We start from the raw sequence: 23,191 nt of genomic DNA, 5'->3' as shown, positions 1-23,191 counted from the left end.
AAATCAGCGGATTGGCAAGCCCCTTTTGCAGCATGGCATAATACAGCAATCTTGGTCAGCGTCATTTTAGAATCTACAAGACTACTTAAGATTCTCTTTATTTCCACAAGCTTCTAAAGAGGGTCAATTCAAGTGAATGACTCCATATGTCGGCCTCTTCCATCTTTTCTAATGTCATAACACTTCCTTTTCCTAATGATCAATAACCCCCACGCTACAAAGACCCAATGGATATTTTGGAAGGAAATAGTTTCAAATCAAATTTTATAACTATTTACCAAAAAGTAACTGATACCACAAATTGAAAATGTTATAACTGTAAGCGACTCACCAAGGACTACCTGAGACTAGCTTACAAAAACACTTAAGGGGAAAGGACACTGGGTGTGGCTTATTGACATACATATATTAATTTAAGAGGTATAAAAAAACCTGCATTAGAGGAAAAACACACTCTTCCCATCTGACCAGTTAAGATTGATATGTCAAAAACCTGATGAATACACGTTTTTTATAGTTCTAGCAGCGTATAGTTTGCTTTGTGAATCCAAATAAGTCTGACAAACCTTTTTTAGGGCATACGAGCAATCAGTGTATCAGAAACCACAACTAACTGAAGCGAAAATAACACTTCCTACTTTTCATGGTCAAACAGCAATCATGAGCACACTTCTGTACCACAAACACTAAGGATATGCCACCAGCTTTCCAAGTAATGTAATTAGTTTACACACCTTCCCAATGTTTGAAAGGATACGGCCAGTTCAGCCCCAACATCCGTAGCCCATATGCTGTAGAACGGATTGCTCAGCTGTACACCACTGCAAAGAAAAATTAACATATTTAAAGTAACATATCCGGTCAACTTCACTTAGTGGCATTTTGAAAATCTTTCACATTTTCCTAGTTGAGGAATTACTACATTGAACCTTGTCTGGAGAATTTACGTGAACAACCACCTCGTGGCTTAGAGAATATGTGACTAATACCTTCTGTGTGTAAGTCTTTAAGACACACAATTTATTGCATGATAAATCATTAATGTTTTAAAATCTCTGCATGTAGTATTAAAATAGGGTAAGAGCTGGCAACAATTATGCATGTAATTTTTAAAATACATGACCACAGTCACTAAACAATTGGAAGATATTCTTAGTGACTACATAACACATCTTATAGGGATTACTCCCAATAATTACTCAGGCAGCCAATGTACTGTTCCAAGATCTATATGTGTAGGGGACTCTTCTCTCTTCCCTATGCACACCTTCCCTCAAGGATCCAGCAGATATCCAGGATGACTGCATCCTACACAAACGCTGAAAAGCGTATGAATGATAAGCAGAGTATGAATACCTAGGACTGCATGAGACCTCTGCATTGCACCTACAACATCACTGAAGAGGCAGGCAGATGGCGCCAGTAAGTCGTGGCTCATAACAGGTATTCCCAAGAAAGCAATAGGGAATAGGGGGTGCCACAGCCACAAAGGCAATTAAAAAGAACAATCTGGAATCCCGTGAAAGAGTGGATCTCCTTTCTGCCACCTACATGTCTAAATTATCCCTGCACTGGTAGTTTAAAGGTTTAAATTCCCACATGCAGTGTAGGGATTTGTTTAGACTATAAACTGGATTGTGTGTGTTTTTTTGTCCACATTAAAATGCGAACCCAACTGAAATGGCTATAAACAATTGAAGCAAGTTATATCAGAGCCATGTTTTCACATCTGGCTGGACGAAAACTAGTTTAAGCAGCAGTGGCTTTTCAGACGAGTATTGCCAAAGGCAAACAATCAGACCATGTTTTTGATCATTCCAAGATGCTGTCCGCTAGCTTGGAATAGTAAATTAAGAGGAAAAAAAAAAAAAAAAACACACACACACACACACACACACACACACACACACACACACACACACCCTCCACCCCCTCCCCCCCCCACCACCAAGATGGCTGCTACATTCGTAGTCGTATACTGGACTGAAATAGAGGTTTTTAAATTTTCTTTATTCTTTATCACCATCTCTCATCACACCCAGATCTTTCAGCTTAAGCTTTACACGCTCCCTACGTCTCTCTTCCCAACAAGCCAACTCTTCTTATCTTTTTTCCTTTAACATACATCACATGCGTCTCAGGAAATGTCATACATGGTTAACTTCTTTTTTGTTTCACCATCTCTCCCTTACAATGTATGCTACTGTCATCCTTGTACTTGACTTTCTCTTATTTGTCTTTGACCCCTCCTCCTTTCTCCCCTTTTCCCTCTCTAGCACATCTACCCCCGATTTTTAACCCTCCTGCATTTTTCAGTCTATTTCAGTCCTGCGGTCTCTCCCTCCAACTATTCTGACTTACATTTCTTGAACTCCACCCTCCATACTCTTTGCTTCTCCAAGTTTTCTCTTTATATTCTTTACAATTTCAGAATGCATGTATTTATTTGATTATCCGCTTATAGTTTCTGTCCGAGTTCTTATTATAGCGTTGTGTTTAATGGAAGACAGAGCCATCTCAAAATGTTGGATATTTGTAAAGCATGCCCACACTACCATGGTTATGCTGCACTATATACAAATGCAGATGAGCTGCTCAGGATTGCTTTACATCACGTAGTTCCAAATTTACATTTTATTACTGATCTGATAAAACAAACACGTGTTTTTTATTTGAACGTTTGGTTCATAAAGCTTTAACTGTTCTCTAAGCAATAATTACAAATCATCAGCTGCAAATTAGGTCATTCAAAAACTAACCTGTAGGAATGTGTCATATCATATCCATCCACATAATATAAATTAGCATTTTAGCTTATCAGTGTCTGTAGTCTACATTTAAACTGCTAAAAATTATGGACATAAGCGCCCCAGCAGTGCTTCTTGTTCCCCGTTTTTCTTGGCAGCCATCCTTTGACAGACCGCTATATTCTCCTATTCGGTTTGGATCCTGGAAACCATCACTGTGAGGGACAGCTAGTGCTTGAGAACCCATCTATCACGAGTAGAATTTCTTGAAGAGAAGGTCTTTGAACATAAGGTACCAGAACGATCACTTCAACATACAAGCAAGCTTGTATTTTACATTTGGACTAAAATGTATACAGAATGACATTTCAAACACCTTCAGAGTGGACACCTTAGATCATAAGAACTCTTACCGCTCACACATATCAAAAATGAACAGGCAGCAGGATCCAAATGCAATGGGTCCAACTTGCTTCCAGTATCCAGACAGACGATTCCTTTCAGTCTGATCCTACAACATAAACACTCTACAGATGATGCAGTTCACTTGACATTTTTCAAGAATTCACAAGGAAATGTATACAATAAACAATGCTCACCTTGAGGCCTCAGTCTGTTCTAAATGGTATTTAAACTAAGACCTGTGGTTTACTAAACGAAAATGGGTGTACAGACCCTTTCTCCTGAGCACTTGTTAAAAATTACTGGAAAAGGAAGGAATTCATTCTTAAAGAAGTGAGGCAATATATGCTACCTGTTAGTGCTGGAATGCATATATGACTAGATCTGTGCATGTGACTTATGTATCCCACACAAAGCAGCAAAGAAACCGAGAAAGAAGAATACAATGTGGGAGGCACATGGGTGCAGTGCGAATTGGAATACAAAGATGGGTGGTGGGTCAAGGGAGAGGTGAACGATGCAATCCTTATGCAGCACCTGTGGATCAAGAGGCAAATAGGTCTTTTTAAAAGCAAATATAACGTTTGTAACCTGATGTTTTAGTACATTTACAGGCAAAAGGCTTCCAATTCAATGAAACACGAAGGAATGGAATTAGGATGCAAAAAGATAAAGTAAGTAGAGTCTCCCAAAGAGTGTGGTACAAATTAAGATCAGACAATAGGGAAAGGTTTAGTTTACAGGCTACTAATGTGCAAATCAATGGTGACAACTGTGGTCAAAAATACACGTTACCTTCATAAAAAGGTTTAATTATATTTTCAGGTGTGAGCAAGGGGACTGAAAGAGGATGGTCCGGGTTGAAAATAGATGAAATGTTATAAACAAACCAACACTAGAAATGGAATGAGTCTAACACTGTTAAAACAACATATGTGGTGTCCTAAGCGACAGAAATGTACCTACAGTTAGAAATTGAATCTTCTCTGCTTCATATTTTAACTGACTATTCATAAAATGAATGCAACATACTCTCCGCCCCATTGAAATTGTCTTAATTCATAAATATATCTTCATGATGGGAGTGTAAACCGTGAGCAACACAGGACATTTTTTGCAATACCTATTGATTAGTTGCCCTTTTGCAATACAAAACGAAACTATACAGCCACTGAGTTACACTATCGCACCCCATAGTATTGTTTTGTTGATTGAATGTCCCTGCATATGTATTTTAAACATCTAAATGTTAATTCTTGAGAATTCTGTATACAAAATCTCTCATACATGTAAATTCCCAGTCATGGTAAGGTTAAACCTCTTGAGGAACAAACAGAGTATTGATGCATCATTGAATATAGCAAGGTAATTTATTTTAAAAAATAAAATAAACATAAAAAATCCAGTGGACTTTTGCTAAATATTGTAAAGAATATTATAACTCCCTGCACCATAATCTGGCACTTAACTCAAAACACTGTTACCCCAGTCTGGCTCCAGTCCAATGCTGTACAGTTTCTCGAATTGTTAAAGAAGCATGTTGAGTTTCATTGTCTTCTGGTAATTAATACTCTCACAAGAGAAGTTACTACCATGCTGCTTTTGTGGTCCTCATTTCATGATTTAAGAATGAATTGGTGTGCTAAGTTAACACTGCTAACTTCTACAATGAGCGGCACAGAGATCCCTCAGAGTACATTAAGGGATACTCCAAGGTATCTCACAACAGGTTAATGCAACAATTATTCAGAACAGAAAACTAAGCCTACATGCAAATCACGTTGGTAATGTATCAAAACACATTAACAGATATTGAAAAATGCTGATAAACAAGAAATTGGTGCAGCTAATACAGCAAGTGTGAATAATCCCAAATCAAGCACACAATTCAATAAGATTTTTAGGGTTTCTTTTTTTTTTTTTTAAGATTATTTTTAAAAAGATTCCTTAAAAAATAAAATCCTTTGAGAAAAATTCCAAGTATTCTGATGAATGAATAGGATGTGTTAGAACCGCATGCCCAAATCCATCCAGAATCCATGCAGTCATAAAAATTAGTCATCCACTGATTTTTTTCTGCTATAGATTACATAAACAGGATTCTGTAAACTTGCAATTCTTATTAGTATGAGGACACAATTTTGACCTAATTTAGGTTATTTACCAGGTGCCACATTTTATCCAACTATTTCTTTTAAATGCAAGTGCAGGGATCCCCCCCAATCCACACGTCTCCTTTGCTACAACCCCATGTAACCAGGGGACCCGGTTTGTGGTACAGACTCCAGCCTAATACCAATACTGCTTAAGGATACCAATCCCTCAACAATACCAATCCTCGAACTCATCATTGAAGAGGGGTAAAAGAAAGAGGTTTTCTGCGGTGAATATCACATTCAGTCAACCTTTGTCCTGCTAGCCTACAGAATATAGACATGTCATGCAGTCTTACATGAGCAGCATGAAGGGATGTTCAGCAAGCTCAGAGTACGTCCAAGCAAATTGTACACGCGTGGTGGGGCTGGAACAGCAATTCACTGAATGAGTAGACACAGAAACTCCGAAAATCTCCTTAAAGGAGAAGTGGACTGCACTTCTGTTCAAAGACTCACTTATCTTGTATACACGTGTCAAGCTGCAACACAATAGAACGCCTTTAGGGACAACCCTTAAAGAACTTTAAAGACACCCACCATCATGTGCTCTCCACAAAAGATGATCCAAAACGATAGGAGCATTGCATAGAATATCCCCTGCCGAATGTCTCCAAACAACAACATCCAAGTCCAGTTAAATCCAATGGAAAACCACTCAACAGGCAGATTAATAAAGGTCATGGAAAATCCGAGTGCGAAGATAACTCTACAGAGAAAAAACATATTTGGAAAGCATCAATGAGTATTTATTGTTTTATTATAATCGCATTTAGGTTGACAGTCACTCGCAGACTTGATTATTGCACAATAACTACTTTAGAGCAGATTTCAATAGGATTACTAAAAACAATTACACATTGTAATTCCATTGGAAACTTTTAGCACACAGACACTGAGTTTTTCCCAACTCATCACCTTAGCAAACAATACATCATGTATTGGTAGCTATTGTAATGAGACAATAAAGTCTTAAGGGTGAAGGACATAAGATGGAAGCAGCACTTAGTGGAAACAATATATGTGCATCCAGGATTGAGACCATGTAGTGTATAAGACCTATACCTCCCCCCCAATCCCCCCCCCACCCCTTTACACCCCAACCACCAAAAAAGGCATTTCTTTATTTAGGACGCACGTTATAGCTGCAGCAATAGGACATCATGATGCAGAGAAAAAGTATAATTTCCCATGCCACAATCCCTCGAAAAACGTAGCTCCGTTTTTTTTTTTTTCTTTCTTTTTTTTTTTTTACTTCCTAGGCATGTGCACAGGTAACTTGAGAGCGAGTGCTTAGCCAGTCGCACATACCACTTCAAATAAGAAAAGCAGATGGGAACAATGCCAACAGCCACGTGGCTTCTCAACATAGGTTCCATGTCAATGCCGCTGCAAAAGGCCAGTTCTTAAGTTGGGAATCATCAGAATTTACCTTTATGCTAGCTAAAATTCCTGCTTTTTGAAGAAGAAAAGGGTGAAGGAGTGATAGAACTCCCCTTTAATGCGAGGCTAAATCTTGATATGGGTCCAAATGAGAAAAATGATATTCGACAAATTGGATTAATGATTGGTGGAGACATTCAAACTATCTCCTAGATATCAATGGCTGCTAGAAGGAAGTGTTAAGACTCCGTGAGACTTCACAAACGCACAGATATACAAGGAAAAGAAGGTGCATATATTGTTAGACATTTTTGATGGATCAAACTAATGAAGAGATATGAGTGACCATTTAGAAGAGCAAAATTATCAAAAAATAAATGCTTATTAATGGACAACCGGATAAACCCCTTCGGAATGCATTTTTAATACACAAGATCAGTATCACACAGTATCTGACGCTCTCTCAGGTGATAAATGTAGTACAGTTCAGAGACAAGAGGTGAACAGGGATTTTTTCAAATTACATCAATAAGACAAATACTTATTCCCCCAAGGTCCCGCACCTTACACTCTGTCAAACATCAAGTTAGAAACATGTACAGTAATTACAGATCAGAGATTATGACCAAGGGTGGGAGCTCTCAGTGCAGCGGCCCCTGGATTTGGGCATGTGAAGAGACCCACATTACCCACAACTGCCATCACAGCCAGAGAGAACTAGAAGAAAACAGGGTTGGGACGGAGCTCTCGTCTTAACAACATTTCCAAGCAAAAAGAATTAAAAGGAAGATTAGTCTTCAGAGCCAAATCTAAACCAAAATTATGTACCAGTGTTGTATAAGCAGTGCTTAATTTGTGCTTGTTGTTTTCGGTGCTGAGCAACAGCACTTATTTTTGAGGGCAGGGGCTTATTCTTCCACCTCAAGCATTTGCTGCGAGCAAAAGACACATATGGGAAAGACAGAGGAAGGGAAAACGAAAAATCGTCACAAAGGGAGAACGTAGAAAGCTGCAAGAGTGAGCTGAATGGGCAGGGAGTGGCTTTAAATGGATTGAAGAGGCCCGAGATTGCTTCCGAACTTTGAAGAGTATTATTTGTACAGTCTCTACTGTTGTCACATATGTTTCAGTTTGAAACTAAAAGTGGACCTGAAGACAAAAATAGCCCAACTTTGATAAGGCAAGGTTTGCCTTTTCTACCTAATATACGAGTAAACTCTGCATTGGAAAGCATTTTCCCTTTCAATATTTTTCATGACGGACTGGGAGAAACGTAGAATAATACTGCACAAAGTAGGAGGTAATGATTAGTACTGGTCCGATAGGCATACCTGCAAGCTGGCCATGGTAATAATCAAAGGGAAAAAAAATTAAATTCCAAACCTGCTCACAGTATTTGGAGGGGGGAAATTCTGGACGTCCCCTTTGTTGAGAAAACGTTCTACAGAGATCTGAGGGATAGGAATTATACAACGTTTGAAAGAAAAGTAAATCCTTCTCCATTTGGCAACCGTTTCCCAAGGTCATCTGTCACACAGTTGTACTACTGTGCAGTTCAACCTATTTTCTGTCTTAGGCCAGAGTCTATTCTAGTGCTAGGACATCCGTACATTGTGCACATTTCAGACACCATTCCCATACAAAAACACCACATTTTGCTTACTTTTCAAGTAGGACTGGAGCTCTGGTCATCATTGTGATTCGTCTCCAATACCAAACCATAATAATAATTATGCTGGGAGTAAGAAAAGTTTTCATAGCAAACCACACCCGTGTAAAACCTCCATTTTGGAAAATTGCCTGGAAGAACAAAAACACAAAAATGTTAACAGATACTCCTGTTTTACACTGTCAGAAGAAACTGTGGGCACAGCTGCCAGCGTTACGCAACACCATGCTTCCTAGATCGCTCAAATGTGTAATACACAAATGTAAGTAACTGCATGCCTAACCATCTAATGTTTAACTCTTAAGAGCGGAGGCTTTTTAGACTCCAGTTGCCAAACGCAAAGTGCTTTAGTACAAGTGCAGCCAAACCTCAATAGTTGCAACTAAAGGCACGCAGGCAGTTAGCACCCTTAGTGAGAACAACCTGGTGTTCGTATAATGGATTGGATTTCTACTGATGGGCTTTATTTACACAGCATTACATATTATACAGTACCAACTGCTCCTCTGTAAATATGGTTGAGGATTAGTCCTTGTGAAAAGGCATTTTTTATTTCATAATTTTGCAGCACAGTTTGCTGTAATATATGTAAAAAGGCCAGGAGCACAATCTACACACAGGTAAGAATAGCAGTCAAGTCCTAACACGTGTATATTCAAATGAACTCATAGCTGGGAAATTAATGGAAACCCTCCAGTCACATATGTTATGCGTTATTGCACCCTTAAATATATGTCCATACTTTAACATCACTACTGAACAAACGTTTGCAGTGGTTTCCTCTGAATAGCTGGTTAGGACAATTACATTGTTTCAAAGAACTACAAGGGTAGGAGCACATAGACAAGACTGATATTTGATGACGCAGTGTCATCATCATCATGCATTTGTGCTTACTATGTTAACCTGTAACCTGCAATACCATAGCTTACATGATTAATACATGACTTATTCATTACTTACATGCTGTAGGAAGCTGGCTCTTTATACAATGGACAAAAAATAGGTACACTGTTTAACAGTCCAAACAAACCCCGGAGGAATTACAAAGGACACCCCAAATGCTTACTTTTGTGGTAGTGTGGGCGAGCAATTAGGCATATCAGAGGGTAGTGCTAAATTCGTAATGCACACACATAGGATTTAAGTGAGGTACACACTCAAAGAAATCCAACACCAATTTATAAAAACAACACATGCTTTTGTATAAAATTTACATACCAAGATCATCGGAATCAGGTGAATACTTTTCAATTTATGAATTAACGGTTTTCAAAAGTCGAAGAGAAAACATGTGTGGCACACAGGTATTGCACAGCAACTTACAGGACTGTTCTCAGAACTTAAGGTAGGTATGGGGCATGGTCCACGGCCACACCAACAGGTCACCTCGAGAGGCTCTCAGAGGGTCTGGGTGCAAAGGTGTGTTAAGGTGTTGAGTGTCCCATTCAAGTCACTGGAGAGTGGCCTGGTCACAAAGATGCTGCAGGTAGGGATTGGAAGATCAAGGGGGTTCAGTTCTTGCGATACTTGGGATGCAGGGACACCAGCTGCCCTCGCCTCCTCCATCCAGGGCAGCGGGGAGCAGCAGTACCTTGGACCCTCTGGTTTCTGTCACCGGGGGAGATCACAGTAGAGGGGACCCAAAGAAACAGACTGCAGGCTTGGACTGGTAGTCCAGTTTGACTGAACCAACAAGTGGTCTCGGGTCTCACGAGGCTTAGGGATGTAGGGACATGAGTTGCCCTCTACTCCTCCGTCCGGGGAGGCCGGGTGCAGAAGTACAGTGGTCCATTGAGTCTCCGTCACTGGAGGTGGTCATGGTAGAGAGGGGCCTGCAGATTGAGGTTGCAAGTGCCGTTGGGAAGACCACAGTGGGCAAACTCAATGTGGGCTTCATCTCTGGAGGACCTGGGACCCATGCTGACACCATAGGCCCAATTCAGCTCAGGCTAAGCAGCAGCTCAGGTGCAGTGGTTATGTCAGCCGTTGGTTTTTGGCAGTCCTGGCTCCTCACTGTTCTTCTTTGGTTGCATGCAGATGCAGGGAAGCAGCTCCTTTGCTGCAAGGGAGTTCTTCTTGGTGATTTGTAAAGCACTAGCAGCTCTCCCAGTTTCTTGGAGGCTCCAATGGTACAAAAGGTGAGGTGCAGCAGGCAGGCTGGTAGGGTTGGTGCAAAGTCAGTTCTGTTCCTCAGTTCTTCAGTCAGCAGGCTGTTTGTCCACTCCTTTTGTGTCCAGTAAAGATCTAGGGTCCTGGTATCAGGGGGTCTCCTAAATACTCAATGTAGGAGATTTAAGGGAAGTGAGGGGTAGTAGCCAATGGACTACTTACCCCTGGGGACACTATGCCCCTAGATGATCACTTCTTTTGGGGAGTGGGCATCACCCTGTCCCAGAATTCCTAATTCCACCACACAAAAGATGGTAGAATTTCTAAGGCTGTGTTCATTTCAGGTTGATCACCCTAGATGTGGGTCCAGCCTGCAAGTGCAACACGCCTTCTACAATGATAATTTTCCTGCCCGTTCAGGTGCCATATGAGCCCTGAGTTGGGTGGGGGGGATGGGGGGGTTAGCATCCCCTCACAATGGAAGCCTGCTATGCACACCATGGGTGGTGGCTCTTTGAAGCACCCATGCCTTGGAATGTAGATTTGCAGGTCACCCTATCAAGAGGGGTGTGTAACATCCCTGCCAGAGCAGGCTTTGTTCCTGACCACCCGAAAGCAAAGGCTCTCACCTTCAGGGGCTCAGAAACTTGTCCGTTAGTGGCAGACTGGTGGAAACCAGTCAGTCAGTACACTAGCAGTTAGTAGGTTTTCAAGGGGGCACCTCTAAGGTGCTCTCTGGGTGCATGTATTAATACATCCATCACTGGAATCAGTGAGGGTTTATTAATGCAAGATTTTTGATACCAAACATCCGTAGGTTCAGTGAAGCCATCATGTAGCTAGGGAACTCGTACTGACCGACCAGTGTCAAGCACATGTATTTAAAGTAGCTTCCCTGTTCACTTACTACGTCCAAGCATTGACAAAGTAACAGTAGGTGCATATTCGCTCAGGCATATATGTCCTCACTTGTAATATAATGCACACTGCCATGTGGCTCTAAGACCTGCTGTAGGGGTGACTTACAAATATTACAGGCAGTGCTAGGAGACATGTCACACAAGCGAGTGCCATGGTGTGTTTTTACTTTTTGGAGCATTTTGTCGCACAGCCTACAGTGGCAGTCTGTATGAGTTTAGTACTGGGTCCCTTAGAGGGGCAAAGTTTTGCTGCCGCTCTCAGGGACCCTGGTCACTTGGTAATCAAGTGACTAGTGGGTGGTCCTGTTTTTGTTTTTTGTATTTTTTAGGGAAGAACACTGGTACTGAGGGAACCTGGTCAGTAGGAAACCAGTGCACTTGAGTCAAGGTTGCATCAAGAAACAGGCAAAAAGTGGGGGGTTTCTGCAACCAGAACCCAGTTTCCTACACATGTGTATATGATTCCACATATTTTCTCATATTCTACATTTATGTTCTAGCAAACTGAATGAATTATTTGGAATAACTTCCGGTAGCATATAAAACATTTCATATTATCATGAGTAGGCCTAAGTGCCTTTGAAACAAACGTATTTCTGCTTGCTGTGCGTAACACTTTTTCAGTTTCAGATAGAGTCACCTAGGGCTCATTTATAAATGTTATTCTTTGTTAGCTTAAATTTTGAAGGTCACAGAGCAGCAATTAGTTGGTGTAACACTGTGACTTCAGCACCTACACCGGATGAGAAACTGATGAGGTGAATACTCCTTTGTGAAATATCATGAAGGTCACAATGAGAGAAGAAGATGGCATTGTATTTTCTGTGAGAAGGAGGCAGACAACAAGGACCAAGGGAACACCGGATTATGATTGGTTCCTGTCTTGTGGGAACCTGAAGAATGTTTCATTTGGAAGGAAGTTATGTTTTAACTGTGTAAAGCTTGTTAATTCACGTGCCACTGCCCATCTTTGCAGGCAGATATCCTTTTCCTACTCTTGAGAACATTGCTCCTTATTGTTCTGCTCATAGAGATGCTTGAGAGCAAATACATTTCTTCCGAATCCAATTGGAAATTTTACCTGGTTAATCTGGTTCTTCTTTCAGTGCTATATTTGCGACATCTGCTGCTTACAAATTTCTCCGACCAGCCTACAACCTTAGAATTAGGGGTTTCCTTTATGGAAACAAGACTTGATTTACCTATGTTGCCTCCTATAATGCAATATTCATATCACTAACTGAACTGCTTGGATTATATTTGTGTGTGCTGCATTCAGGTGAATTTCCATTTCTGCCCAACTGGTTGGGCATCTACTCCTATGTCTCGTTACTGTGGGACAAAAATATGCATCACTGTCAATGCAATTTAAATGAATTTGTGATTTCAGCCTGATTTTGAGATAAACATCCACCCTGATAGACTAAACAGAGTAAGCTGAACCCTGCCCAAGTGTTCCAGTTTAAGCTTTATGGGATAGTTTATTATGACTTTTGTTACCAGTACGTTCAACCTTTAATAGACAGCATGGATATTTTTCCTTGGTTAAGTTTCTATCAATCACTTCAAGTCTTCAAAATCCATTCTCTCAAACTCTTTGTTCTCAGGAATGACCGCTTAGTTATACCTTTACCAGCACCGACTTTGGTCTTTCTAGAAATCACCCTTTCCAGGAATCTCAGTACCTTCTTTTCTTTTTTAAGGCACATGTGAGCATCAGGCATGGGACCCAGAGCACCCTTTGAATGAGTTTCTCTTCTTCACAGGTCCAGGACTACCACCCTAGTGTACAACTTCAGCGTTTTCAGTCAGGCACTGTGTGAATTCTTACATTTTCCAAAATAAGGAAATCTCATCCTCCACTTTATTTTGCCAGTCTTCTCAGGGGTCTGCTCTTTCCTAACCACTTGCTAGCAAAGTGTTCAGATTTATTTCGGAGCATAAGAACAGCACTACTCCCACTTTGTTTTCAAGTCATTGTAGTTAAAATAGGTAGGTTTGACCACTGACTTTGTGTTGCACCACTGTGCATATTAGTTGTTCAATGTTCACCAGTTGCAGATTACATTTTTGTAAAGAAATGGCTCCCTTTTGCAGTTACCCCCCACTTTTTGCCTGATACCGACTTTACTGAGAAGTGTGCTGGGACCCTGCTAACCAGGCCCCAGCACCAGTGTTCTTTCACCTAAAATGTACCATTGTTTCCACAATTGGCACAACCCTGGCACCTAGGTAAGTCCCTTGTAACTGGTACCCCTGGTACCAAGGGCCCTGATGCCAGGGAAGGTCTCTAAGGGCTGCAGCATGTCTTATGCCACCCTAGGGACCCCTCACTCAGCACAGACACACTGCTTGCCAGCTTGTGTGTGCTGATGGGGAGAAAATGACTAAGTCGACATGGCACTCCCCTCAGGGTGCCATGCCAACCTCCCACTGCCTGTGGCATAGGTAAGTCACCCCTCTAGTAGGCCTTACAGCCCTAAGGCAGGGTGCACTATACCACAGGTGAGGGCATATGTGCATGAGCACTATGCCCCTACAGTGTCTAAGCAAAACCTTAGACATTGTAAGTGCAGGGTAGCCATAAGAGTATATGGGCTGGGAGTCTGTCAAAAACGAACTCCACAGCTCCATAATGGCTACACTGAATACTGGGAAGTTTAATATCAAACTTCTCAGAATAATAAACCCACACTGATGCCAGTGTTGGATTTATTAAAAAATGCACACAGAGGGCATCTTAGAGATACCCCCTGTATTTTACCCAATTGTTCAGTGCAGGACTGACTGGTCTGTGCCAGCCTGCTGCTGAGAGACGAGTGTCTGACCTCATGCGGTGAGGGCCTTTGTGCTCTCGGAGGACAGAAACAAAGCCTGCTCTGGGTGGAGGTGCTTCACACCTCCCCCCTGCAGGAACTGTAACACCTAGCAGTGAGCTTCAAAGGCTCAAGCTTCGTGTTACAATGCCCCAGGGCACTCCAGCTAGTGGAGATGCCCGCCCCCTGGACACAGCCCCCACTTTTGGCGGCAAGTCCAGGAGAAATAATGAGAATAACAAGGAGGAGTCACTGGCCAGTCAGGACAGCCCCTAAGGTGTCCTGAGCTGAGGTGACTCTGACTTTTAGAAATCCTCCATCTTGTAGAAGGAGGATTCCCCCAATAGGGATAGGAATGTGACCCCCTCCCCTTGGGAGGGGGCACAAAGAGGGTGTACCCACCCTCAGGGCTAGTAGCCATTGGCTACTAACGCCCCAGACCTAAACACGCCCTTAAATTTAATGTTTAAGGGCTTCCCTGAACCTAAGAATGTAGATTCCTGAAACTACAAGAAGAAGAAGACTGCTGAGCTGAAAAACCCCTGCAGAGGAAGACCAGAAGACACCAACTGCTTTGGCCCCAGTCCTACCGGCCTGTCTCCTGCCTTCCAAAGAAACCTGCTCCAGCGACGCTTTCCAAAGGACCAGCGACCTCTGAATCCTCAGAGGACTGCCCTGCTTCAAGAAAGACAAGAAACTCCCGAGGACAGCGGCCCTGCTCCAAAAGACTGCAACTTTGTTTCAAAGGAGCAGATTTAAAGACCCCTGCAACTCCCCGCAAGGAGCGTGAGACTTGCAACACTGCACCCGGCGACCCCGACTCGACTGGTGGAGAACCAACACCTCAGGGAGGACCCTCCGGCGACTCCAAGACCGTGAATAACCAAAGTTGTCCCCCATGAGCCCCCACAGCGACGCCTGCAGAGGGAATCCCGAGGCTCCCCCTGACCGCGACTGCCTGAACCTAAAGTCCCGACGGCTGGAAAAGACCCTGCACCCGCAGCCCCCAGCACATGAAGGAACGGAACTTCTGTGCAGGAGTGACCCCCAGGAGGGCCTCTCCCGTGTCCAGGTGGTGGCTACCCCGAGGAGCCCCCCCCTTGCCTGCCTGCACCGCTGAAGAGATCCCTTGGTCTCTCATTGAAAACCAGACGCGTGTTTGCACACTGCACCCGGCCGCCCCCGCGCTGCTGAGGGTGTACTTTCTGTGCTGACTTGTGTCCCCCCCGGTGCCCTACAAAACCCCCCTGGTCTGCCCTCCGAAGACGCGGGTACTTACCTGCTGGCAGACTGGAACCGGGGCAACCCCTTCTCTCCATTGAAGCCTATGTGTTTTGGGCACCTCTTTGACCTCTGCACCTGACCGGCCCTGAGCTGCTGGTGTGGTAACTTTGGGGTTGCTCTGAACCCCCAACGGTGGGCTACCTTGGACCCAAACCTGAGACTTGTAAGTGATTTACTTACCTGCTAAAACTAACTATAACTTACCTCCCCCAGGAACTGTGAAAATTGCACTGTGTCCACTTTTAAAACAGCTATTTGTGTTTTATGTGAAAAGTATATATGCTATTGTAATTCTTCCAAGTTCCTAAAGTACTTACCTGCAATACCTTTCAAATGAGATATTACATGTAGAATTTGAACCTGTGGTTCTTAAAATAAACTAAGAAAATATATTTTTCTATAACAAAACCTATTGGCCTGGAATTGTTTCTGAGTGTGTGTTCCTCATTTATTGCCTGTGTGTATGTACAACAAATGCTTAACACTACTCCTTGGATAAGCCTACTGCTCGACCACACTACCACAAAATAGAGCATTAGTATTATCTCTTTTTGCCACTATCTTACCTCTAAGGGGAACCCTTGGACTCTGTGCATACTATTCCTTACTTTGAAATAGTGCATACAGAGCCAACTTCCTACAATTTTGTACTCTGTTTAGCTGCCTATTGGCTTTTATCGTGGCGTTAGTTCATCTGCAGTGTCTCAACTGCAGTGTCTAAGCTTGTGTTCTTCGTATTTTCTCTTACCGAACACGATAGCATGATAAGAAAGCACATATTTTTTGTTTTTCTTCAGTGCAGGGAACAGGTTGGCCTTGGAGGAAGGAGCCTTGAAATGTTGGACAATTTTCAACGTTTTTTCTTCCAACTCTGACCTACAGTAGCCAGCATGTTTTGAATATTAACATCTGAGAGGGAAGGGCCTTTTAGAAGGCTTTTTGCATGATTGTTTAGGATATAAAAAGGTGGCCCTGGTCAGTAGCGAGGGGAATTTCCAAGACCTCGGTCAGGATTGGACATCAAATGCCTGACACAGACACTTGTCCCGTGAGAGTGGATTTCTCTTTCTCCAGGTTGAACAGGGGTCATCAACTTGCTGGCATGAGAAAGATGAAGAGCCTTGGCAGGCCCTACGGTGATGAATTTTGACTTTATCCTTTGTTTTGCATTTATGCTTTAATATAATCACATATATTTGCTGTGTACATTGCAGTTGAGAATCACTTTGATATATTTTTCTTTCATTGCTGTGACTATTTTTAAACGTGTGCCTCCGACCTACTAATCCCTTTTCAGGAACCTTGTGGTGAAGTAATAATAAATGTCTTCTTTAAACTAAGAAGTGCATTCCAGAGATTGTTGTCAGCTTGGTCATTAGTCAAAGGAAACAGTCACTATGAAGCGCACTGATTGAATGAGCACTTGCTCTCACCACTTGCAAGTACCACCTCTTCCTCACCGTGGGACTTCTCAGATACAAAACCTTACTATCTATTATAGAGTGTACAGCCTCTAGGTTTAAGGATTTTTTTTGTTTGGGATTCTACGGTTTGGTCCCTCTTTTTCGTAAATAGGACATACATTGAAATACTGCCACTGCATCAATTGTGCAATCTTGGGTGGCGGGGGAGAGGTTAGAGGGAGGGTCGGAGAGGTGCTTAACCTTCAGCCTATGGCAGCTTGATTAGGTGACACAGGCCAACCAGGCCATTCCAATCAGTCTGCCAGTGCAGGTGTCCTAACAAGGGGTTTTGCAAGGATCTAACTATCCCAGTTCCTTTATGAACATGTGCCCATGGTGGTTGCAGCTTGGAAAGTTGCAGAGGTAACAGTGAGTTTTTATCTCTCCCTTCACTTTCCATCCTGGCCTCACACCACAGGAGGCAAAGATAACCTCCAGTGTTGCTGGTTTCATGTCAAGTTGCTTCATGTCCTGCTACCCCAGTTATGTTTCTGGTTGCTCAACGCTCTGATGGGGCCCCCCCAGTTCATCAATAACAGGGGGAGGCTGTACTAGAGGTTGCCACTGCCTCCACACTAGCCACATCGGAAGCAGTCCATACCTCCCTCACCTCCAGCCTCCTCATCTCTGATCTTTCTAGTCTATGGGACTGTCCTACCCAACTGGCACAACAGAACATATAGAATTACAAAGCACAGGACAAGGCAACAAACCTGGAAGCCATAAATCTCAGCACAAAGGGGCCTTGCGCCGACCACCTGGACTGTGAAGCACTACATCTTTAGCATATTAAATACGGTGATTGGTCTTGCTGCAACCCAGAACCATTTTACATCTGTTTTATAGAAAAGTACTTCTCGAACTCTGAGGCTGACAGGGCTCACTCACTTCCAAGGGCTGTGGTTAATATTCAAATGGAATGCCATGGATAATTATAAAGCTCCGCCTGCTCCTGAAAAGACGCGGCAGCGCTTTGCTGGTACGTAGCACACTACTCCGTGGGAACCCGTTTTAGTCAAGTATACGCGTCCAAGTTAGTCATGTTATTTCCATTGCGCGTTATGCACTGCTATTTTCATGTCATGGCGATTTTATGCAAATACTGAGCTACTTTCAAACATAGACAACGCAGTACAGTTAGTGGAATACTTTGAATAACAATGACATGCTTACAGGTATTAAAGTTGTCCTACTGTTTGTAATCCAGCTGACAGTGGCATGTAGAAACTGTGCACTAATTGCCTATTTGTATGGATATATGTTGATTATTTAGGAAAAACTAACAGTGCCATCTATTCAGAAGAGTATAGCTGTTTAAAGCTACAAAAAGGTTTGTATTCCAGGAAACAGTTAAGCTCCGGCGATAGGGAAACATATTCAAGCTTTTAGTTCCATCACAGTTAATGTTCTGGAATGCAGGACGTGCCTCCATGATGCATGAGCTGCACCTTCACTCTGAGGATAGCTATGAATGAGCTGCCTCTACATATTCTTTACCACACCCCTTGCGGGGTCGCCATGGCCCCTTCCAAAACCTGTACATAGACAGGAATTCCATTCCCCAGAAACTGCAAAGCTGCTGTTACCTGCCCGCTTCCCCAGCTCAAGGAATACTTTCTAGTGCAGGTTCCAGTCATTTGTGTCATTTTTAATACATGTTTACTCCCCCTCCCCCTAACTCCACAACCACCAAGCTTGTGACTTGCTGCATCGCTGCGATTGCAAGCTCCTACTGTCACGAGTCGCCTTCCCTTTCGAATTAGTACCCTCCCGTCCAGAAGGGTAGATACATCTCCACTGTCCCGGACCATGTCTTGATGATCCCCTGTAATCCTTTGGCTCTAAACGTCAACAGTCTTCATAGCTTGGACTGTAATTCAGGGTATGATCTAGGGAAATACTCAACGTACGCTCCTTCGCTACAATGGAAGACGTTTCTCCTTATGCCCTCAATTGTTTACTTCACTTGCTTTTCATATGTTGTCGTGCAAGTACTGCTCCGCTTCACTATGCACTTCTTGTAGCACCCCTGAGCTTTTTTAAATTTGTTCCTATGGTATTACGGAGGATATTCTTCATTTCCAACCCTGCTTGTGCCCTGGTGATGTGGTATTTGATGGTGCAACGTAGTAGCATAGCAGCCATGCACCAACACAGAGACTGCCATTATCCATACTTTGGTCTCTTGCAGATCAATTGAGGTAAACGAGTTTTCCTCCAACTTTTTAAATAATGAACAACCCTTCTTTGATACCATCCATTCAGTGGCAGCAAATGAGGCAAGTTATGTATTAGGTGGCACACGTTTTCATCCATTACCTTCTCCAGAAACCAGGAAAGTAGGACCACGATAGAAACTGGCAAAAACGGCTTGTGTATGCTTGTGGGTCAATTACAAAACAAACCACACATTCTGCAACGACCAAAGCACACTATGCAAAACAATAAAAAGTATTTTTACATGGCACTTTATGCCACACTCCTGCCTTTTCCAAGTGCTGTAAAGAACAAATGTTAGTTTTATCCAACTTAAGTCTCGATTTATACACATCAGAAGGATGGTAGGCTGAGACAGCATCGTGCGGATTTAAACTTTTAACCTGTGGGCCATGGCATATCTCAACTAAAAATGTATAGCTCACTAAGCCATCTTTCCTGCAATCTAAAACAGTGGTTTCCAACCTGTGGTCCGGAGACCCAGGGGCAGTCCACGAAGCCTCTTCAGGGGTTATACGACTGCTTAGAAAATGAAATTATTTTAACAGATTAAGTCCCCACCTTTCAGTAATGACTCAGTGTGTGGTCCCCAGATTCCAATGATGATTCAGTGGGGGTCCCCAGATTCCAATGATGATAAGGTGGGGGTTCACAGAAGTCAAAAGGTTGGGAACCACTGCTCTAAAAGATTAGCTGAACTGCGGCAATCAGTAATAACTTTTAGCACAGCACTTCAGACCGCACCTCTGCCAAGTGCAGTAAATGACAGATGTTACTATTACCCAGTTTAATGGCACTCATCTTAAGTACGAAAGACTTAGTTGACTGCACCAATTAAACTGAGTCTACATATTACCGCATGTATCAGCTGGCAGCCATTTACACACACTGTCATCATGGCAGCAGGTAAGACGTAGGGGAACAGCAGAGTTGGCAATGATGAAGGATACAAACTATCACTGTGGTGTCACTAACCTACAACCCTGGGGCAGAAGTGTCTTCTCTGAAGGTGTGGAGTCGAATCAATATATTGCTTCTTAATGAGCTGGCAGAGTGGAGCCTCGCTAGCTCCAAGTTTTACTTGATTTCAAGAGAGGGCTTTGAAATTTGAAGGAAGTACCAGCAAGCGAACTTAGGTGGGCAGATGGTGGAAAACAGAATTACGCCATTTGTGTTTGGGTTTTGGAAAGGATGGTTGTTCTATTCAGGAGGTCAAGAAACAAGCCTGTGTGGGTAGATTATTGTTGCGCCCGAGATAGATATTCTATGTGTGTATGAACAGGTGTAGCAAGCTAAGTTAAACCATCATGACAGTTACGAATACCTGCAAGTTAGTAGTCCATATCAAAAGTTTTAAATAAATAAAAATACCTCTAAAAATGTTGTTACAAGTAGATGTACAAAGGTGTGAAGATCCGCAGCCACAGTCTTCGCTTACACGTGAACAGCCCTAGTGTTGGTGTATGTACCCAAATACAATTTAACGTTTGAGGCAGTGACTGGAGAAATGGTACAATGAGATGAAAGTACACTGCAGACAGTGGACCAAGTGTTGGAAGTTTACAATAATCCTGTATGTGGCCGGGGTTCCGCGATCCCTATAAACTCTGTCTCCACTTTTCACATCCTTACAGCACCAGGCAGGTGATGCGCTTCACCAATGAATTAGACTTACAAATTTATACAGCTAGTTTATTGAAATTGGACCCGTTATTTGCCAATGGTGTCCTATATATATTTTCACATATCGTCATCCTCCTCGTACATTGAGTAGAAAAAGTGATGAATGAAAGGCGTTGGAACATTACATTAGGCATGTAGGATGGGTTGTTATATTATTGCGGGACCACCCACTAAGGTACTAGCAGGTTTGAAGGAGTGTCAGAAGTCCTTTAAACACAAATGCATTCAGGGATATTGAATAATAACCAAAAGCACCAAGAAGTCAATCTTGTGGGTGGTTGTTAAAGTTAGTTGCATTGCATTGCGTGCTCTGTACGCTCAGACTGTCCAACCTACGCCAGGAAACCTCAACAGTTCATGGGAGGAATGTCTGGAACTGAGGAAATGAAGACTGTTTGCAGACAGCCACACCTGGGGCTAGAAAGCTCCAATAATCCAAAGTATTATAATGCCTGGCAAACCCAGTCTCATTCCTTCCCATTATGCTCCTCTCTCATACACACACCTCTGCCCCTTACTCGTTTAGCAAGCATTAGTATTTAGCCAGTGCCGCAAAGTGGGCCTTCAGGAGTGTGCAGCGTGCTCTGTAGCATACTGGACATACTCCTGGTCCTAGTTGCCTCAGTCCAGACTCAGAATAAGCCCAGCCTCATTAGTACCACTGATCCTCAGTTTTATATTAGTAGCCTGCATGAACCCCATCCCTGTCCTCAGCCTTCCCTAAGTCTTTCTCTCCACTCACCAGTGCAGCTCGGAGCAGCAAGCCATACTGCTTCATGTGGGCCTTCCCATGTAGCAACGCATGAATATCAGCCTCCTCTGCTATCTAACCCTTGAAAGTGAAATCCTTATAAAAACATCACCCTTTTTCGTACACAGGTCTAAATCTTTGTAAAGTACAAACCTACCATGCCTTAAAAATACAGGTGCAATAGATATCTTAAGCTACCACAATTCAATGTCCCTTGAACCCTAAGTATTGGTCATGAATCTCAAGGATACATCACTGTATTCTCCCCCCCAAAAAGTTAAGTTTAAATAAAACTCACCACAATCCGGACATCTTTCAAATCTCCAATGCCAAGATTAATTTTTTTCCTTTCATTGACAGGGATTCTGATATTGACTAGATAAAATTTGTGAGCTACGCTTCCAAGTTCTATAAGTGGTAGAACATCACATTCATATTGACGACCTTCGTTTTCAGTAGTCTACAAAAGGAATAAAATGGTAACAATTATTACTATATATATATATATTTTTTTTTTTAATATTTATCATTGCAATTGGCAGAAAACATATGGAAACCTGCTCTCCTTTACATCTAATGTTTGCTACAGCTTGTTCCAATTTTTAGTTAAATATTCTACTTGGACCTTCAGCTCCACTCTCGAGTACTAAAATCCCACTGTATCAACTACGAGAGGTTACCGTGACCCTGGAACCGATGGAATAATCTTCCGAGCTAAAGCAATTAGAGGGAAATGCTGCCCAATTACTTCTAGGGGGTTGATATCAGAGCCTTGTACAGGGGCATCAGGTATTTAAGCATTGGGTAGTCTGGGCATTAGGCGGACTGTACTGCTGGAACTGACAGACAGACGTGAGGCACTGTCAATGTTGGCACAGTCAGATAGGCTCATAAACATGCCCTAGCTACCTCAACCAAATGGATCAGATGGCTTAATTCTAAAGTCTACTCAGTGATGGGTGGTGGTATTGCCTACGCATCTGCAAAGGCTGACCAAAATAATAGGCGCAACCCAGGAGGTAGCTGCTGGTGTGTTACAATCGACATTCACAAAGTTGTTACATTAACCTTTTCTTAACAATACAAGCTGCAAGTAGTAGCACTGCAGTCCCCATTGTTGTGGTACGTTCTAGTGCAAATGCCTGGCATTTAAATAGTGTAGCCATGGAGTAAATCTAATCATTCCGACCTGTGACACGTTCTCAATGTGATGATGCATTCTTTTTTGATGCCACAATCAAGGTTTGTTAACAGTTTATAATGAATAGGATGCAGAAAAGAAATGACTGGGTAAGCTTACAGGCCAGGGGTATTTACTGGTAATCTAATTTACACCAGGAATGCTTTTCATTAGAATGCATTAGGGTAACAACTTTGTGATGCACAGAAATTGTGGTGGCTGCTCCGTGGGGTGGAGGCAGGAAGAGATGGAATAAAAGTTATATGGTGACGGTCTTCTGATAGTGGCGTACCACAAGATTAAGGGAAGGCAAAAATAAGAACACATTTAATATACATAGGCCTGCTGGTCAGTAATCTCATCATAACATATACCACCATTTAGGCTAAAATTAACTAATTTTTTTTCAAA

At 42.5% G+C, this 23,191-nt stretch overlaps 1 protein-coding gene across 1 annotated transcript in view; it reads right to left on the bottom strand.

Moving 5' to 3' along the window:
• The window catches only part of WLS (Wnt ligand secretion mediator), a 275,288-nt gene that overhangs the window by 136,119 nt on the left and 115,978 nt on the right, over positions 1–23,191 (bottom strand). Inside the window, exons 4-8 of the mRNA XM_069232457.1 lie at positions 21,899–22,060; positions 8,349–8,485; positions 5,843–6,011; positions 3,161–3,258; positions 758–821 (exon numbers count right to left, since the gene is read on the bottom strand). Of these exons, the coding sequence (XP_069088558.1) occupies positions 758–821; positions 3,161–3,258; positions 5,843–6,011; positions 8,349–8,485; positions 21,899–22,060 (630 nt within the window). The remainder of the gene's footprint in view (positions 1–757; positions 822–3,160; positions 3,259–5,842; positions 6,012–8,348; positions 8,486–21,898; positions 22,061–23,191) is intronic.

Source organism: Pleurodeles waltl, chromosome 4_2 (assembly GCF_031143425.1).
Source record: "Pleurodeles waltl isolate 20211129_DDA chromosome 4_2, aPleWal1.hap1.20221129, whole genome shotgun sequence".
In the NCBI taxonomy this organism is placed as follows: domain Eukaryota; kingdom Metazoa; phylum Chordata; class Amphibia; order Caudata; family Salamandridae; genus Pleurodeles; species Pleurodeles waltl.
This window is presented reverse-complemented; position numbering and strand designations above follow the sequence as displayed.